The sequence below is a fragment of the Pan troglodytes genome, chromosome 23 (genome assembly GCF_028858775.2).
Source record: "Pan troglodytes isolate AG18354 chromosome 23, NHGRI_mPanTro3-v2.0_pri, whole genome shotgun sequence".
Taxonomy (NCBI): domain Eukaryota; kingdom Metazoa; phylum Chordata; class Mammalia; order Primates; family Hominidae; genus Pan; species Pan troglodytes.
The window spans coordinates 59,365,816-59,386,263 of NC_086016.1; the positions used below are offsets into that span (position 1 = coordinate 59,365,816).

The 20,448-nt window shown below is 36.2% G+C and overlaps 1 protein-coding gene across 1 annotated transcript in view; it reads left to right on the plus strand.

Moving 5' to 3' along the window:
• The window catches only part of LOC129138429 (MAM and LDL-receptor class A domain-containing protein 1-like), a 37,364-nt gene that overhangs the window by 9,245 nt on the left and 7,671 nt on the right, over positions 1-20,448 (plus strand). The window contains exons 5-6 of the mRNA XM_054675510.2: positions 8,472-8,569; positions 17,655-17,828. Of these exons, the coding sequence (XP_054531485.1) occupies positions 8,472-8,569; positions 17,655-17,828 (272 nt within the window). The remainder of the gene's footprint in view (positions 1-8,471; positions 8,570-17,654; positions 17,829-20,448) is intronic.

Sequence of the window (20,448 nt, forward strand, 5' to 3'; positions counted from 1 at the left end):
TTCTGATCATTTTCTCAAGTTGCCCAGAATCATGTACAGTAGGCTTGCCTTCTTTTTAGAGCAATCCAATTTTTTCAAAACAGGAAGAAAAATAGTCTAATCTTGTTTCTGGGAACTGAGAACAGAGATTTAGCACTATCTGTGAAATAAATTTACAAATACTTGAATGCAATTTAATCAGTCTTCGGGCTTCTTTATAATAAACAGTCTTATTCTTCCACATATATATTTTTAACCATCATTCCAGTGTTTACATATCATCTTAAAATAGAGGAACCATAACTACCTGTGGTATTCCAATAAGTGTCTGTGAAACTCCAATAAAACAGAAAGGGTTTGTTCTCTTTTCTCTTTTGTTTTGTTCACATTTATCATCGGATGTCATTCCCCATATACGTTAGCATCGTGTTAACTTTACTTTTTAAATGTATATGTTTTAAGTAAAGAGTGTCTCGCCGTGTTGCCCAGGTTGATCTCAAACTCCTGGCCTCAAGCAATCCTCTCACCTCAGCCTCCCAAAAGTGCTGGGATTACAAGAGGGAGCCACCACACCTGGCAAACCTTACAATAGCACAACTGTACTTGTACTATAGATCATCTTTCAACCTCATTGAACATTATCCTATTTGTTTCTTCTTTCAGACTTCCAAAGAATTATACCAAAAATAAGTATTGATCATATTTTTAATTACAGCCATTGGAAATTGGGGTTGGTGGTAGTGGGTGAGTGTGCTAGGGGATGGGGTGGGAAAATTCAACCATCCATCTGTTGGCTACAGCCATAAACCTAGTTAATTGTTTAACAGTGTGGTAAGTTCTTAATTTTTGCTTTTGTGCCATGACTCATTTCTTTAACATTTTGTAGCAGACAAAGTTAAGTTTAAAGTTTAAAATAGAAAGGGGACTATAAATCATTGGAACTATGTATTAACAACACATTTTCTCTAAACTCATATAATATTTTACTTCTTTTTCTCTGTTCAAGCCAATTATTAAATACATAGCATAGATGATACCTGGATGCACAAAGATGGATGCCACGATCCCTGCCTTTGAGGTGGTCTCAGTCTAGTAGCTTAAGTAGATAAGCAAGGAATTGCAATCGGTTATGAAGGATGCTTTAAGAGGGATGGAAGGTGATTCAGATGGATTCGAGATGCCTTGTTGAAGGAGATGACTCCTGAACTGAGCACTGAAAGGAAATGAAAAGTAGTCAGGAAGCCAGAAGTAAGGAATTACTGAGAGAAGACGGAACCAAAGAGAGGTGGGAGGGATCATGTCCTAATTGTAGGGAAGAATCCCCAAAGAGGGCAGATAGATGGGAGTAGTTAGGGATGAAAGACGTGTGTGATTGGACAGGGAGAAGAGAACTGATGAAACAGGAGAGGAAGGAAGGGGACTCTAGAGAGTGCTGAGGAATTGGAAATGTGTCTGCAGGATGATGGTGACCCAGGTAGTCATGTTAAAGCATGTGACCAATCAAATTTGCTCTAAAGGGCTGTTCTGTCTGAGATGAGGAGAATGGAGAGGGTAAAAGGCTGGAGTAAAAAAAACATGGATGTGCTGAAGAAATATCAGTGAGAGATGATGAAGGCCTAAGCCAAGGCAGTGATTCTCAAAGGGAAGCTGTGCGGGCAGTGTGTCATGGTGGTCTGATGTGAGCATACCATAACCAGTTAGGGAAGAGCACGGGCTGCCCAGGGTTCCGACACGATGTTGACACTGCACCCATGTCTAAATATTAGGGTGCTTCAGTTTTATTAAATAGAAAATAGAGAAAAGAAAAGTAGCTTCCCTGTGGAGTTGTCGTGAGGATTAAATGAAATAACACCTGTGAAGGTTTTTCCATGTAGTAAGAGCTCCATAAACATTAATAGATATTTGTTGTCCATTCTAATAAGAAGACTAGGAAAAACACCAGATAAGACAATTAGAAAATATGTTTGTAATTCACCTTTAGTCTTTTGCCATCTTATAATTACTACATAACTATGATTTGCATTAAAAAGATTCTAATAGAGCCCCTGTGTTAGATGTTGAAAGACCCATTCTTTTCCGGTGAGTTGAAGAATAGTGAAAGATAACAATATGACTGATAAAACTAGGGGCAGCTGGTCTCACCCAGAGTGTGAGGGACAAAAACGCAGTCTTTCTCATTTTAGAAAGGGCCAATTAAAAAAAAAATATATATATATATATATATCTGGATCACGGAGTCAACATCTCTTTACCCATGATTGCCATGATCAAACCTTAAAGAGAATCAGTAGTGGTTTTAAATTGCAAGTGAGGAGGAGAGTTAAAAAAAATGAAAAAGGACCAGGAAGGGAAAGGAAAGTGAAATGGAAATTTCTGGTAGAGTCAGAGGCAGCCTAATAGTTCCGATATCTAAGAAAGTGGAGTTCTAGTTCATTTTGTTCTTACAGCCTTAAACATATAGATTGCAGCTTTTAAATCTGTCTATCTGTCTATCTATCTATCTATCTATCTATCTATCTATCTATCTATCTAAGTAGCTGAGACAGAGTCTCACTTAGTTGCTCAGGCTGGAGTGCAGTGGTGTGATCCATGCTCACTGCAAACTCCACCTCCCAGGTTCAAGCAATTCTCCTGCCTTTTCCTCCCAAGTAGCTGGGACTACAGGTGCACACCACCACGCCCAGCTGGTTTTTTGTTTTTGTATTTTTAGTAGAGCCAGAGGTTTCACCGTGTTGACCAGGCTGGATATGTTGATATTATGTAGTTTTTGTGTGTATGTGTGTAATTAAGCCTCGAATTTCCTTCCTGTCTTTTTTGCTTCGTTTCTACCTTCCTATTCCTACTCTGTTAAATTTCCATCGAAATAGGCAACTCATGTTAATTATGTTCCACTTTTATCTATGTTCATATAGTCACACACAGATATATATATATATAGTAGATACATACATATTCAAAATTATATGTGTTTCTGTGATTGTTTGTTTTTTAAGAAATATATTATCTTGTAACTATTGTCCCTATCTTCTTACTAAAGATAGCTTATGGCAGTTGCTCCAAGTCATCAAATACTATCTATTTTTTTTCATTTTTTATGATAAAGTATTGGTTAAATGTAAACTTCAACCATTTTAGTGTACAGTTCACTGAGTTCTGACATACATACACAATTGTGTAACCATCACAAAAATGAAGATATAAAACAATTCTATTCCTGCCCAACACATTGTTCTGTGCCATTATGTACTCAATAATTCTCCCACCTCCCACCACTGACACCAATGATCTGATTTCTAGCCCTAGTGTATGCCTGTTCCAGAATGTCTTGAAAATGGAATCATATCATATGTAGCATTTTGATTCTGCCTTCTTTCAATTAGCATAAAGGACTTGAGACTCATCCATGTCGCTGGCTTCAGCCACAATTCCTTCCTTTTTCACTGCTGAATCGTTGGGTCCATTGTGTGGATGAGCTACATTTCATTTATCCACTAACCAGCTGAAGGACACTTAGATTGTTTCCAAATATTGTCAAATATGAGTAAAAACACCATTAAATTTGCATACGTGTTTTTGTCTGGACATAAGTGTTTATTTGGTTTGAGTTCTCTATCCAATGCCTATGTCTGTTTTTGTTTTTGTTTTTGTTTTTGTTTTTGCACTCTGGTTGGTGAGAGAACTCTACCATTCCTGACTTTCTGTGACCTTCGGGAAATGTTCCAGCTATTCATTTCAGGTGTTTTTACCCCCAGACTCAGGTAGTTTTCTCCAATCCATGCACACGATCGGTCCTTACATGGCAATTTAGGGGGGACTGTCTGCAGATCTCGGGAGCTTGCTGTCTTTTCAAAGCTCCAGTACCTGAAAGGGGCAGCTGGCACTCTGTCTTATGAATTCTACCCATGTGGGTCTCCCCAAAGCACCGACTCTATCTGTTTCAACTTGAGGAGACTACCACACTCCTGTGTTTCCCCTCTGCACAGGCACCTGGAAACTCTGTCTAGGCAGTAAGCTGTGGGAATTACAGGACTTAACTCATTTGTTTCCCCTCTCTCAGAGATCACTATCCTGTGATCTATCACTATCTTACATTCCCATTGTCCTATATTTGACAGTCCATGCTAAATATGCTTTTTTTCTAATATTTTTCTTTTGCTCGTTTAAGACAGAAGATAAAACCCAGTCTGTGATACTGGATTCATGTTTGTTTATTTGGCTAAATTTATTTGATTTGGATATACCATAATGTATCTAGCTATTCCCCTATCCAGTGACATCAATATCATGACGATGTTTCAAATTTATTCTTGTACACATTTCCTCCTGTAGGATACTTTCGATTTTATGCAATAGATAATAACTAGGAGTGAGCCTTCTATATTTTTTAAGCAAGATATGTATTTATATTTTCAATAAACATTTATAGATTCATTTACCCTAAAACTTAATACTTCAATTTTTAGTGACAAAATGGGACTACTTTTTCCTATTTTCCTACCAGCAAGAGGCATTATAATTCTCTATAAAAATTGCCAATTAATGGGTGTACAACGATTTCTCATATGTAATATTTATTTGCATTTAACTGAAAAATATTTTTTTCAAATGTTTCCAATGTCTCAATTTATTTGGATTCTTTAATTTTACTAAGTAATATTTTACAGCTTTCGGGGTAGAGATTTTGAAAATCTTTTGCTAGTATTTTCCTAGGTTTTTGTGTTACTTTTAAAGAACTTCTGATTTTGATTATTGCTGACATATAGAAATGCATTTTTATAGAAAATATTGACCTTGTATCCAGTGGCCTTGCTAATTTTATTTATCATAGCTAGGAACTTATACATATATATTTTATTTTCTAGGATCACAATTATTTTGTCTGCAAATAATGGCAATTTTATTTCCTTTTTTCTAAATATTAACAGTTCTATCTTCCTTTTGTTGTTTTATGTACTGGACAGAATTTCTAGAATGTGTTGAATAGAACTGGTGGTAGCTGCTAGACTTGTCTTATTTCTCTCTCAGAGGAAAAGTTGTCAATAGTTGAACCTTAAGTGCCATGCTTACTGAAAAATTGTATTCTTTATCAGATAAAAATGTTCCCTTCTATTCAAGAGTGTGCTTTTTAAAAATTTAAGAAATTGAATGTATGTTGAAAGTTTTCAGTATTTTTCAGCATCTATTATGATATGATTGTCAGATTATCTTTTTTGTCTGTAAGGTAAATTGATTTTTTAAATATTAAACCCCTCTTGCACTCCTGAACCAAACCTAACTGGAGTAATTTTATTTATTATTCATTTCTTTATTCTATATGGTAATGCTTGTTTATAACTTTTGCATTTGTGAAAGTTATAGAGACTGGCCTCTCACGTTCTTAAGACATGTAAGGTGTTACTTCTAGGCCAGTGCATTAACAAGGTACCTGTTTTGCAGAAGGTGAGGTCGAGCCAGATGTGAACACTTTAACCCAGGGAGACTATTCACTCTGTCCTTTAATTTTTATATTGTGCTGGTCACATAGCCACTCTGGGGTATGTGGGTGTGTAAGAGTTTTACAATAAACAATTCTGATTACCAGAAGTAAACTCCTTGCCATGACCAGGAATAAAACTGGTAAATTCCACATTTCTCTAACTTGGCTCATTGTTTAGAGCAGGCTGATAGGAAGATAAATCAAGGGACGTGTTCCTAGAAGTCCCTGGGCTTGTGGTCAGAGTTTAGACTCTCTATACCCCTTACCTGCACATATTAATTTTAACGCAATATTGTCAACTTTATAAATATTTGGTTAAAATTATCATAGGATAGCATTTAGCTTCCAAATCAATGGTCAGTAACTTCATATTTTAATTCTATCATCTTTCCATCTAGAAACATGTTATCTCTTTTCATCTAACCAGAGAGTTTGCAGTCTTTCACAAAGTTTTGTAATGTTCTTCATATAAATCGTGTCCCTTTTCTGTTAAATTTATTCCTACATTAAAAAAATTAATTTTGCTATCAGGAGTTGGACATTTCTTGCTGTTTATGTATCTGGAAACTTACTGCTAAGATAAGATAAGTAATTGTGTAATATATCTGTTTCCATTTAGCTTACCAAATTTTCTAAATGATACTATAATTATAAAAAATGGAATACTTTGGCTTTCTATTTTTACAATTATATTATTGGTAAAACATGGGAAATTTACTTCTCTTTTTCTATAATGTCTACGAGATATTTTATTTCCTTGACTTCTACACTCACCAGACCTTTAAGATAATATTAGTCTAAGATTATAAATATTGCCTAATATTATCTCTAATTGATAGTTGTGACAGAAATATGTCATTTCCCATTTTAATTAATATTGTTTTATCATTTGCCATTTAGAATGCTATTTATTTTGAGGTTGTTCACTAGTCTTTATTTAATTATTTCCTTTTATTTTATTAAGATTTGTGACTTGAAATTGTTCACTGGTTTTTCATAGTCTTTTCAACATTTAGATAGGATTCTATGACTTGACACTTTCATTTGTTGTTGTAACTGAATATGGAGACCGAGCTCCTAAATTAAACCAAACCTACATTCTTGGAAGGCTCAGATTAATCAAGACACACTATTTTTGGATAACAATTTCAAATTTATTCGACATCATTTTAATTAGAATATTTGTTCCTATGCTCACAAGTGAGATTGCTCTCTAGAGTTTTAAATTTTGTCCTATTTTCATCCATTTTATTAAAAATTAAAGATATTCTGGCAACCTAATATGAATCAGGGAGCTCTCCATATTTTTCTAAGATCTGAGGTTTCTCGAATAATGTTGCAAATATTTGTTTTTTAAAAATTAAATAGGGAGCCAGATGCAGTGGCTCATGCCTGAAATCCCAGCACTTTGAAGGCCCAAGGCAGGAGGATTGCTTGAGGCCAGGAGTTTGAGACTCTGCCCCTACAAAAAAATTTAAAATGTATGTGGTAGTGTGCTCCTGTACACCCAGCGGGAGGCTGAAGCTGGAGGATTGTTTGAACCCAGGAGTTCCAGGCAGCAGTGAGCCACAATCATGCTACTGCACTCTAGCCTAGGTGACAGAGCCAGACCCTGTCTCAGGAAAAAAAAAAAAGAAAAGAAAAGAAAATTAAATTTAACTCAGATGTGGGACCATACATTTCTCCCTAGATTTTCTTTTCATTACTTTTTCAGTTACTTTTGTTGTCTAAACGATTTATTCAGGCCTTTTGCTTCATTTAGATTTTGGCGTCTTAATGTGTACATGTTCTCACCTTCATTAACCAGCTTGTTTGAAATTGTGTATATTCTTTTGAATGACTGGAGGAGTAAGGTCTTTGAATATCGGTTCATTTGTTTTTAGAATTTTGATCATCTTTTTAAAAATATTCATTTGAATTTTACCTAAACCTGAGCATTTTTAGGTGGAAGAATTTTTCAAAATCAACTTTTCCCATTCTTTTCCTTTTTAGGTGAAGCATAGAGAATTTAATGAACTTGCTCGCATGCACTGTTTCCATTACCTGTAATTTGGAATTTGGGGACAGTAAACTTTATCTTTCCAAGTAGGTTTTGAGATTTAAAAACAATATAAACTGGGTTCTATTTTTCCCACTCAAAGATGACACTGCTGACTCACATCCTTGGTTGTTTGGTTAAACATGTGATGGAGTCTATAAAATAATACATTCTAATTCTAAATCCTTTCCTTTGTGTGCAGTCGGCATTGACTTGTATCTAGGAAAATCACTCTCTGAATACGGTATTTTCCAATGAAAATAGTTGGTTTTCCAAATTGCCTATCACTGTGATTATCAAAGGGCAGTATCAGACCTTGACATTGTTGGGTATAGCCTTCCTTGTAAGTCTTCAATATTCAATGAAACTACCCCAGACAGCAGCTCTGAACCTGTGATCTTTTAAGCTGCTGAGAGATGTTATCCCCTGCACATTTGCCATGAGCACATCCGTCGTAGTTAAAATCTAAAAGTGGTGATTTTGTTAATGTTCAGATTAGATCTTTAATTAAGCTTTGATCCCCTCTAGCACAGACAACAATGTCAAACACGTAAGACCCGGGAGAAACTAAAATTCATTCCATAAGCTCATATCCTTCGGTACTTTGTGAAGAAACTAAAAAATAAAGCTCTTGTGGGTATTTCATAAGGGCGTGTTGAATATCTAATTGTCAGCTTAGAAGCTTCATTTAATTTGATGTCAAACACTATGACATAAATGAAGCCAACAGAAATGTTTGTTTAGGTGATTTGGATCAAGAGCTTGTTTTAATTGATTAAATGTTATTTTAGGTATTTAATGTTATACCGGTATAAATGCTATTTGTTATCTACAAACCATAATAGTAAATATGTAAAAAATGTACTTTTCTTTATCTAATTGATAGTTTAGCATGTGCAAGGATAAGATTGTGGAGCAAAGAACAGCTAAGTGTGTAAGAGAACTTGCATCCGTATGACTTTCCCTTTGTTTTTGCAGGATCGTTTATTTATTTGGAGGCACAGCGCCCCCCCGGGGTGGCCAAGCTTGGAAGTCCTGTTCTTACAAAATTGCTCACTGCCTCTACCCCATGTCAGGTAATCAACTGTTCTGAATTTCCACTGGCCATTCTGTGGTTGGAAATCGCTGAGCTTGGGTTACTCTGCTAGTAAATGCCCGCCATGTTTTACTAGCACTTTAATAATGAATTAAGAGATTTACATGCGCTATTTCAACACAAAATGCTATGTCCTTCTAGAAGACCATTTGTAACACATAACTGGCACCATTCTTTTGAGGGCTATTAAAGCTTTCTGTTATTTTATATTCTTTTCACACAGTCATTTCAATAATCTAAAGCTGTGGATACGTGTTGCCAAAATTTTTGGCCAACAATGTACATTGAGAAAAATAAAGTCAGTTAAATAAGTGTTTGTTGAAACAAAGACAAATGGAAATGATTATATTTACTGAAATTTGAGTTTTTTAAATGAGTCCTCTGGTGCCAGGCAAACACAAACTAAGGAGTGAAATATCCATTTTATTTCAGCAGCATATTAGAGAGGATGGACTAGTTAGATTTGGTTCAAGTCTCTTTTGCCACTTTCTAACTGTGGCTCAGACAAATTGTATATTCCTTTTGAGACTCAGTGTCTACACCAGAAACATACATGATTATATGGATTAAATGTCAGCGTTTACATTGGAAGCATACACGATTATATGGAATAATGTCAAGGATTAAAATGTGATTAAATAAAGCACCTGGCAAAATATTTGGTACATAGTAGGTAAACAATGTTTGTACCAAACATTGGTATATATGTACCAAATATAATGTTAATTCAGTAAACATAATTCCTTTGCTTTCCATAAAAGTAACACCTAAATCAGAGGTCTGTATTCAGCTTGTCTTATTTTCAGTCCTTTTGAGAGCTCCAACATGCCTCTCGGCCCTTAGGATTTCAGCTAATTTTTTCGTCTTTACTTATCAGAAAATAATGAAGAGATCAATAGTGCCACACAGTAAATTCATTGCCTGTAAGTATAGTGTTAGAGCAGTTTACTTGGGCATTCCTGGTGATAAATGACATATTATTCCGAGGTATAAACCTAATTATACTTTCAGTTTGGTATAAGTCTAAGTGGGAGTGCCCTGAGTTCTTAATAGTGGTGTCCATAGATACATTCTTTTAAAGTCCTAAAGATACTTTCTTTTCCTTTCTTTTGTTTTTTTTTTCCTTCCCATTTCTTTGTGAGAATAAGAATTAAAGCAAATGCCTGGTCTCCATTTCCATTTTATCCAAATGCCTTTTACCCATTCCCACCTCTTTATTTTAATTAAATCCTATAAGATAGACAGAAAAAGAGAAAGATAGATACAGAGTGTTTTTTTTTTTTTTTTGAGGGGAAACTCCAGAAGCACTTCTTCTTTGAAAGTACAAGCTAACTTAGATTTAATTCAAGGTCATACATTAAAGTGATGAGATCACAAATGTTAGATATATAGAAAAAATTGAATGTAAAGGAATATGATGTGTTAATTCTGCCTGCTTTACAGAAATTTGAAGATATTAAGAGTGTATTAGAAATTCCTATGACTCACCTAGAGTCACTGAGAAATCATATGCATGTATATGATTTTAAAATGTAATCTACCTTTCCCATCATTGTATGCTTCCTGATAGCCATTGATTTGTGGTCACTGGGATTGAGTTTCAGTTTATCATTGTTTCCACTTGAGGACACTTAATTTTTGCTTAAATTGGTAACTTAGTTGGGGTTGGGGTGTTATTTAGGTGGGGTCTCAGTGAAAATGCTGTCATGGACATTTTGGGTGCTTGGTAGTTTATCTCAAAACCAAGGCTTCGATCTCTAAAGGCTATGGATACTGACTTAATGGTTTGCCTTGGTTTTTGAAAAACTGAGACTGTTTCAAGGCGCCACTGCAGACTGCCAGAATAGATATTTGTTTTTCACGCTTTTCTCTATGTGCTTGAATTTTAGGAGTCTTTGAGTTAGCAGGAAGGATATTTGAGTTACTTTGTAATGCTTTCCAGTTTAGGAAGTAGGAGTAGACTATAGGAGAATGTTATTGATAGTCTGAGATACACATAGCTAAGGTTCTCCGGATTTTTCTAAGACTATAATATGAATTTTTTTAATAAGTTTGTGGCAATATGTGATATTTTCTTTTTGTTTCTTTCTTCTTTTTTTTTTTTTTTTCCTGAGACAGAGTCTCACTCTGTCGCCCAGGCTGGAGTGCAGTGGCGCAATCTGGGCTCACTGCAAGCTCCTGCCGCAGCCTCCTGAGTAGCTGGGACTACAGGTGCCCACCACCACTCCTGGCTAATTTTTTGTATTTTTAGGAGAGTCGGGGTTTCACCATGTTAGCCAGGATGGTCTCGATCTCCTGACCTCGTGATTCACCCGCCTTGGCCTCCCAAAGTGCTGGGATTACAGGCATGAGCCACCGCACCCGGTCGATATTTTCTTACATAAAAGTTACAGAATAAGCAAACAAAACAAATTCTTACCTTCTTGGGTAACTGGAAAATCTAGCCAATCCTCTGAATTGGAACGTATTAATAATAGTGCTTTCATGGAACCAATGTTCTTCATTATAAGGTAGTAGAGTCAAGCAGTGAGATAACCAGTGTGGGGTACTTTGATATGATTAAAGCCTTCATTTTCTGAAATTATATGGTTTTTTTTCCTACATAATCCTAGCAGACTAATACAGTTAAGAATTTTTTCTTTTTTTGAAAGGAATTTAAAGCAACTTGAGCTTTCTCGTGAGTTGCCATTTCTAACAGCACGATTTTAGGGCCATTTTGCATGGATTACCTTGTACTTTATATGTGGCCAACACATGCCATCAGCATGGACAATTGTTCTTGCAGCTAATCATTGTTCAAGATGCGGACTTTAATTTATGCTTCAAAAGTCCTTTCAGCCACTAGTGGAAAATTGGCATTTTTCTTTGAAATACAAGATAGGACAAACAGAACACGAGGGAGCCCAAAGCTATTCTATCTTACTGCTGTTGAAATGCTGTTAGTGTTTACAATTAACTAGGAAACGTAAAGTATGAAGGGGATTAATGTGGGTACTAATATTTTCTGAGTTTTCATATTTGAGTTACTGTGTAAGTAACATAATCTCTTACTTTTAGGACTTCACAATTAAATACAGGAAGATGGATAATATGAAGCTTTTGCTTTCAAAGTTAGTTTGTATGTTCATCTATTGATCTTTCTTTTGTTTTTAATTCTCCAACTTGTTTTGCAAGTACATTAATATTCCTTCAGTAAAAGATAATTCATAGATTGTTTTACAAATATGAATGAGAAAGTCAGGACAAAGGTAGTTGAAACCAGAGATAGGTTGGATCCCAAAGTAAAGTTTATGAGGGCCAGCCTACACATTTGGGTCTGCCAATGCAGAGAGGGCCACATGTGGTTCAGATTCAAGGAAGTAAAGAGAAATAAACAAAACTGAAAATAGTTCTTCTGAGACTTCTCCCGAGTGCTTGCTATATTACCAAAGTAAACATTATACCTACGATTCAACACATATATATTGCTTATCTACTGTGTGTTGATCACTGTCCTCAATGCAGGGAATATAATGACAACAACCTAAACACATGCTTGCTCTAACAAAATGTTGTTTAGTGGGGGATACTGACAGCAATTCAGTGTAAAATGCTGCAAACTACAAGAGGGTGAGTCCAGTATAATAATAACACTCTACAAATCTCTCTCAAAGAGTTTTAAAAGGCCATGTCTTACAATGTCCCCAAAGTAGGACAATGAACTGGAGTCAAAGAACAACTTAGAAAAAAAGTAATTTTGGGTCATGTCCTGCAATGGTGCAGTTGTGCTCTATTCCCTGGTCATTGTGTTTAATCCAAAGATCAATGTTAGAATAGCTGATGGATTCTAGAGGAAGCAACAGTCTACAGAGGAAACGGCAAGCAGGTACTCTCTCCAATCTGTATATCAAAGCACATAAAGATTAATCATTTAAACGGGAAAAACAGATTCTGTTTTATTGAAGATTCTAAACCTCAACACAAGCTTGTTCAGGAAAAGAATGCCCAGGAAAAAGCATAACTGACTAGGAGCAATAAAAATCACTATGGTAATGGTGAGGGATGTGTGTGTGTGTCTGTGTGTTTATGTATGTGATGAATGATCCCCTCTTTCAATATATACTTATTCCCAGCTGAATTTTGAGGAGCTATAGATATCTTAGCTTGTTTTTTTTTCTTTTCTCCCATTTATTTATTTTGCTTTTTTGGCTATTCTTGTCCTTCTGTATCTTCGTATTCTAGATCTTATAAAGGTGCAGCAAGTGTGGCAATAAGCAGACTGAGGAAGGCATAAGGGGTCTGATGTGAAGCAGAGAAGGCAGAGGTGGCTGAGGGTTTGGAGTAAAATCGAGAATGGCCATGAAGATCTGACCAAGGAGCTCTGAGATTGAGAAGGAATTAGAACAAAGTCCATAGGGAAGTTGAGAAAATTGGCAGGAAATTTGAAGAGGAGGGTTTCAACAGGAGATGATCAAAATTAAAAAAAAAGAAAGAAAGAAAACAGAAAAATAAGGAAGAATTCATTTTGAACCTCGGAATCATGATCTTGGGTGTCCCAGACTGAAGTATCAGAGAGCCCAAGGTCCCAGAGGCACTGTACAGACACGAGAGCCAATGGAACTAAGACTATCACCCCCTCTCCAGCTTAGGTACTCATCCATATGCAGTAACTGGTGTAAATCACCAGATGTTCTTTCCTTTGGTAGTAAAATATATGATTTAATGTATACATATATATTTTTTTAAAAATAGAAATAATTTAAAATCATAAGGATACAATTAAAAATGAAATAATTGGAGCTTCCATTTTTATCTTCAATATTCAGAAAGAACTGTTTGTTGGAAACTTTTTTAACCACATGAAATTCTCTTGAATGCAGTGATTCAAAGTCTTGAATAGTCATACTATATATAAAATCTGCCTTAGTGGAGACCCAATAAAAATAAAAGCAAGCCCTTTTTATTAACATTTTACTTAACTTGTTTTGAATGAAGCAGGCATGCATCAAGAAAATTTCCTTTAAAAATGATCAAGTAGTAAATAAAATTTGAATGTTTGGTGTAATTTTCACGTACATGCTTTGCAGACCTGTTTCATGCAACATTCTGGGATGATGGACAATGTTCCCTATGTTAAGTATAGTAGCTACTGGCTACATAGAGCTATTGAGCACTTAAAACAACTGAGAGGCCGGGCGCAGTGGCTCTGGCCTGTAATCCCAGCACTTTGGGAGGCTGAGGCAGGCGGATCACAAGGTCAGGAGATCGAGATCATCCTGGCCAACATGGTAAAACCCCATCGCTACTAAAAATACAAAAATTAGCTGGGTGTGGTGGCACGTGCCTGTAGTCCCAGCTACTCTGGAGGCTGAGGCAGGAGAATCACTTGAACCCAGGAAGTGGAGGCTGCAGTGAGCCGTGATCATGCCACTGCACTCCAGCCTGGGCAACAGAGTGAAACTCTGTCTCAAGAACAACAACAACAACAACAAAAACAAAACCATAACTGAGAAAATGAATTTTTCACTTTGTTTAATTTTAATTAATTTAAATTTAACAGCCACACTATTTTCACAATTTTGTAGTTATGCTCATTATAATTAAATGTTCATTTTCTTTTGCCACTCTTCCTCCAAAAGACTCAAAGGTCCCTAAAGACCTGTAATGCCTTATACATTTTTTTGACATAGAATAGATTATCTTTCTTCCTCTCTTTCCTCTCTCTCTCTCTCTCTCTGTTACTTTCTCTATATATATTTCTGAATGTTTATAAGCATTTACTGACAGTCTTCTCATTTCTTTCTTCTTTTTTTAATGCAATTAACTGAATACTTAGAAAATACAAATTACTATAATAAGTTCTGTGAGGAATTTATGACACGTTTCATGATTTGGAGTTTAAGGTTTAGTGTTCTGCTACTGGCATGTACCAGGTTGAGAGGCACAGAGTTTCCATACTTGAGTACTACTTATGTGAAGTCACAGCTTGTATCAATAACTTAAAATTGATCATTGGAGAAATTCAAATCAAAACCACAATGAGATATCATCTCACACCAGTCAGAATGGCCATTATTAAAATGTCAAAAAATAACATGCCGGCAAGGTTGTGGAGAAAAAAGTATGCTTATACACTGTTGATAGGAGTGTAGATTAGTTCAACCATTGCAGAAAGCAGTATGGCAACTCCGCAAAGAGCTAAAAGCAGAGCTACTATTCCACCCAGCAATCCCATTACTGGGTACATATACCTACAGTACTAGAAATTTTTCTACTGTAGGTCAGGTGCAGTGGCTCATGCCTGTAATCCCAGTACTTTGGGCAGCTGAGGTGGGTGGAGTGCTTGAGTCCAGGAGTTTAAGACCAGTCTGGGTAACATGGTGAAACCCTCATCTCTACTAAAAATTAAAAAAAAAAATTAGCTGGGTGTGGTGGTGCAAGCCTGTAGTCCCAATTACTGAGAAGGCTGAGGTGGGAGAATTACCTGAGCTCAGGAGTTTGAGGCTGCAGTGAGCCGTGATCATGCCACTGCACTCCAGCCTGAACAACTGGAGTGAAACCCTGTCTAAAAAAAAAAAAAAAGACATCATTCTATCATAAAGATACATTCACATGTATGTGAATGGTCATTGCAGCGCTATTTACAATAGCAAGGATATGGAATCAACCTAGATGCCCATCAATGACAGATTGGATAAAGAAAGAGTGGTACATATGTACTGCGGAATATGCAGCCATAAAAAAAGAACAAGATCATGTCTTTTGTGGGAACATGGATGGAGCTGGAGGCCATTATCCTTAGCAAACTAACACAGGAAAAGGAAACCAAATACCGCATGTTCTCACTTACAAGTTGGGAGCTAAATAATAAAAACAATGAACACAAAGAAGGAAACAACAGACACGGGGGTCTACTTTAGGGGGGAGGGTGGAGGAGGTAGAGGAGCAGAAAAGATAACTATTGGGTACAATGCTTAGTACCTGGGTGATGAAATAATCTGTACAAGTCCCCGTGACACGTGTTTGCCTATGTAACAAATCTTCACATGTACCCCGAACCTAAAATAAAAGTAAAAAGGAAAAACAATGAATTAAAAAAATTTGTGGGCTGTATCAATAACTTTTGTTCAGTGATTTCACCCTCAAAAATTCAAAAGATAATGGAACATTCCTTGGTATTTAATAACTTAAGAATTTAAGTCTGCATAATGCAAATTCTATTAAAAAAGTAAATTAAATATAAGTTCTGAGCTCTTATCCCATTGACTATGGATCCCGTTGGCATTTATACTTAATACACTATTAAAATAACTTCACACTGGTGATATACTGAGTAACAGTTTGACAGCTCAAAATTCTGATGGGACATGCACATCTCTTGTACAACTAGGTTTAAAGCTCTGTTTTGCATATTTACAGGCTTGGGACATAGTGAAACTTACAGCAGGGATCTAAAATGTAATCGCAGTTGAGAAACATGAATCCTCTCTTTCCATGGAATTTAATTAAACATTTCCATTATTTTTGTTTCTAACTCACCTGTCAAGGTGTGAATTAAGGTAAGCACAGTAATAAAATCTGAAATGAAATAAACAATCAGAATTTTTAAATCAGGTGATCACAATTAAGTAGACATTGATAAAGATGTGTACCAAATAGATGCTTGGTGTTTTAAAATGAACAATTTTTTTAAAAAAGCATTTAAAACATTTTTTTGGTCAACATTCATCATTGGAATTGGGTCCCAACAGTGAAATACATGGCTTGCCTATATATACACTAGTATCTGTCCATGTATCAGTATAAAAGCACAATGGTGAATGGGAAAACATTTTTTAAAAAGAATTTAAAATATAATGAACCTGAAAAATGTCACTGAATCTAAAGAGAAGTATTCCACTTTTGTGGGACCTCATCTTTAAATGTTGGGTTTTTCTTTAAAACATACAGCCTTAGGACCTGTTATATGATAATGAGAAGAAGCAAAAAAATTTGACTGCAGCGTACCTGAACTTGTTTTAATGGAGGTTTTGTGGACATATTTTACAGAATGAATCATCCAGACAACATTGAGGGAATTAATTTTTGCCTCACACAGCTCCAGGTACTTAGAAAGTGGTCAGTAAATATTGGTTGAATCAATAACAGTACGCAATTTCATGTTAGGCCTACTGCTATCAGCACCTGGCATAATCCTCTCTATTCTCTTCACTATGTAGTTAAGCCATCAAACCTTTAGATTGTGTCATTATTGATGGTGAATAGGAAGTGAAATGATTAAGCCTCCCTACCCTCAAAGAACGTTGTCTTACTTGGCTCAATTATTGATGAACAGTATCCTGTGAGCTTCCCCATTGTTTGTTAATGTTACCACAGAGACTAAATTGATATAAAGTATTAATTACAGTTTTTAAAATTAACCTAAGAAAATAATTTTTAAGGAAAGTTTTTCTTGTTTGAAACATCAAATTTGTATAGTAATACTTGATTTTGTAACGTTGAGTCTCAACGTGTACCTCTCATATTTGTAAGAAGCCAGAGAGAAGGATTCTGGAAACCTCCATGGAAACAGTGGTACTGCCCATGACTGGGTTACACATCTGGGGGAAAGGAGAATTGAGAAGATTATATTTAACACAGAAGTTGTTTGGAATATATATATATATATATATATATATATATATATATATATATATATATATATATATTTGTTGTTGTTGTTGTTGTTGTTGTTTGTTGTTGTTGTTTTGTTTTGTTTTGTTTTTTGAGATGGAGTCTCGCTCTTGTTGCCCAGGCTGGAGTGCAATGGCATGATCTCAGCTCACTGCAACCTCCCCACCTTCTGGGTTCAAGCGATTCTTCTACCTCAGCCTTCCGAATAGCTGGGATTACACGCGTGCACTACCACACCCGGCTAATTTTTTTTGTATTATTAGTAGAGATGGTGTTTCATGCCTGTAATCCCAGCACTTTGGGAGGCCGAGGCAGGCAGATCACCTGAGGTCAGGAATATTTCAAATTATAGGAAAAACTACCAGAGACAGGTCAATGGAATATTTATATCATTGAAAACATGTTTTCAACAGGTGCAGTTTTGGTATCATTTGTCTCAACATTCAAATCTCTCAGTTTTTACAAGAACGTCTCTAGATGGAAACTTGCAAAAGCAAGGCAAAATAATCAGATTCTCCGAATCTCAGTGGAGCCACGCAAAAATTGATCTCATTGCAGAAGCGGGAGAATCTACTCTACCTTTTCAGGTAAGCACATACGAAATTAATACAACTCAACAGAAGACACTTATTTAATGCTAATCCTTTCAGATAACAATATAACACACATAGCTCATACCTTTTCAGGTGAGCACATATGAAATTAATACAATGCAACAGAAGACACTTATTTAATGCTAATCCTTTCAGATAACAAAATAACACACGCAGCTCATGAATTTATTCAACATTAATGAAGCAAACACATTCAGAGATCAAACACATGATCTGTGATGAGTAGAGAGGTTGTTTTGACTATGCACTTAAGACGTGTAGAATAGTAGCAAAAATGGAGATAAGAAATGAATAAGATGGCAGAGAGAAGAGTAACTTAAAATCATTTCTAAGTGAAGACATTGGATTATATGATGTAGTGAAAAAAGTCTGACGAGGGCTGTAATATTTTAATCCTATTGCCTCACTTTCTGCTGCCTGGTAACATTGAGAATGTTATCCACCTTTGGGAACTGGAGGACATTATACAAAGTGAAATAAGCCAGGCACAGAAGGACAAATATGGCAGGTTCTCACTCATGTGTGGGAACTAAAATGTTGATCTCATGGAGGTAGAGAGGAGAATGGTGGTTACTAGAGGCTGAGAAAGGTGGGGAGGAGGAGGTTAGGAAGGGAGGTTTGTTAATGGTTAAAAAATGTAGTTAGATAGAAGAAATAAGCTGTAGTGTTTGATAGCACAGTAGGGCAATTATAACAGGTTATTGTGTATTTCAAAATATTTAGGGGATAAGATTTGGAGCGTTCCCAACACAAAGAAATGAGAAGTGTGTGAGGAGATGGTATCCCAATTACCTTTATTTGATAGTGACACATTATATGCATGTATCAAAATATCACATTTACCCCATAAATATGTACAACTACTATGTATTAATAAAATATAATAATAAAAGAAGGCAATTGTATCTTGTCAAATGGGTGTTCTAATTTCTACCTTCCTGTATGTAAGTCTTCTGGATGACATTTGAAAAGAGCTATTTTGGAATCTAGATTGGATGGAGTGGAATATGGTGTAAAGCACACTGTTTTGGAGTCAGTGGTCTGAGTTTTAGTCTCTGCTCTGCTCATTGGTTGCTAAGTGACTGTGTAAATATTGTCTTTGTGCATCAAATTTCCTAATGTGTGAAAACCAGTGATGATAAAAGCAATACTCCAGGGGAGTCTGAATATTAAAGATAATATAGCTAAAATGGCAGCCATGAACATGGGCTCTGGAAACTTGGGTTCAAGTTAAAGGGTTGGGGGTGGTGGCTCATGCCTGTAATCCCAGCGCTTTGGGAGGCTGAGGTGGGTGGATCACGAGATCAGGAGATCGAGACCATCCTGAGTAACACGGTGAAACCCCAACTCTACAAAAAATACAAAAAATTAGCCGGGCATGGTGGCACGTGCTTGTAGTCCCAGCTACTCTGGAGGCTGAGGCAGGAGAAGCACTTGAACCTGGGAGGTGGAAGTTGCAGTGAGCCGACATGGTGCCACTGCACTGCAGCCTGGGCAACAGAGTGAGACTCCATCTTAAAAAAACAAAAACAAAAAAGTGTATGATTATAGGGAAGTTACCGAAGCCCTCTATGCCTCTTTCATTAGTGGGGTGTGAGGATAATAGTTGGGGATTTAAGGTCATCTCATCCTCATTTCTGAACAAATTGAGATAAATATAGAGGTTAAACACGTAGAGAATACATATTTTGGAGCAGATGGCTTTAGAATGTAGAGTCACTTATTTAAAATAATGCTTGATCTTAGAATAAATAGAATTACCCAGAGGACAATTGACTGTGCTGGAGAAATATAGAGCTCATACTCTAGGTGAAGTCTCTTACCTTTAGCCAGAGATAATATCAGTGTGCATGCCTCCTGAGGACAGGCTGGCTCCCAATAGTGGGTGTTGAATGGGAGAAGAGGATGAATCGAGCTCCCCCAGGTTACTCTTCTAACTTCACAGTCAGGTAAATCTTCCTCCTCCCACGGAGTGAGGGGTAAGTAACAGCAATGTTACTACAGTGAACCACCTCCCCATGAAAGCAGGAAGACTAGGGCATAAGCATCAACTGTAATCAATTACTGTTCTCTACTTTATACAGTTATTGTGAGGATTATATGGTGTATACTTGTAAAGCACATGGAAGCAAATCTGGCACAAACACAGAATTCAGCTGTTTTTATTGCTGTAGTTATTCCTTGGATATTGTCTGGAAATAGTAGACACTCAATAAATCTTAGTGTTCTCTGTTTTATAAAGGGAATTCCCGCTTGATCAGAACTCTAGGCTTGATCATTAAAGGCTTATTTACTCAGTGAAGGTCCCCAACGTCCCTTCTCAAAGATCAATTTATTCTATTCTCATATTTAATGGACAAAGACATCATGAATACTAGCAGCTCTTAATTGGGAAGCATTTCACACAAAGGCTGGTCATGGAATCATTTTGGTGTCAATCTCCATTGCAAGGAGCAGGGCAATGAAATCAGAACAATTTGATCTTTTGCCTCCTGCATTTATATTCTATAGAAAAATGTTTTCATTCGGTTTGCTTTTAGTTAGAATGAAACTCACCAAGAAGATCGTTCAGAGTTTGTCATTAATTGACATA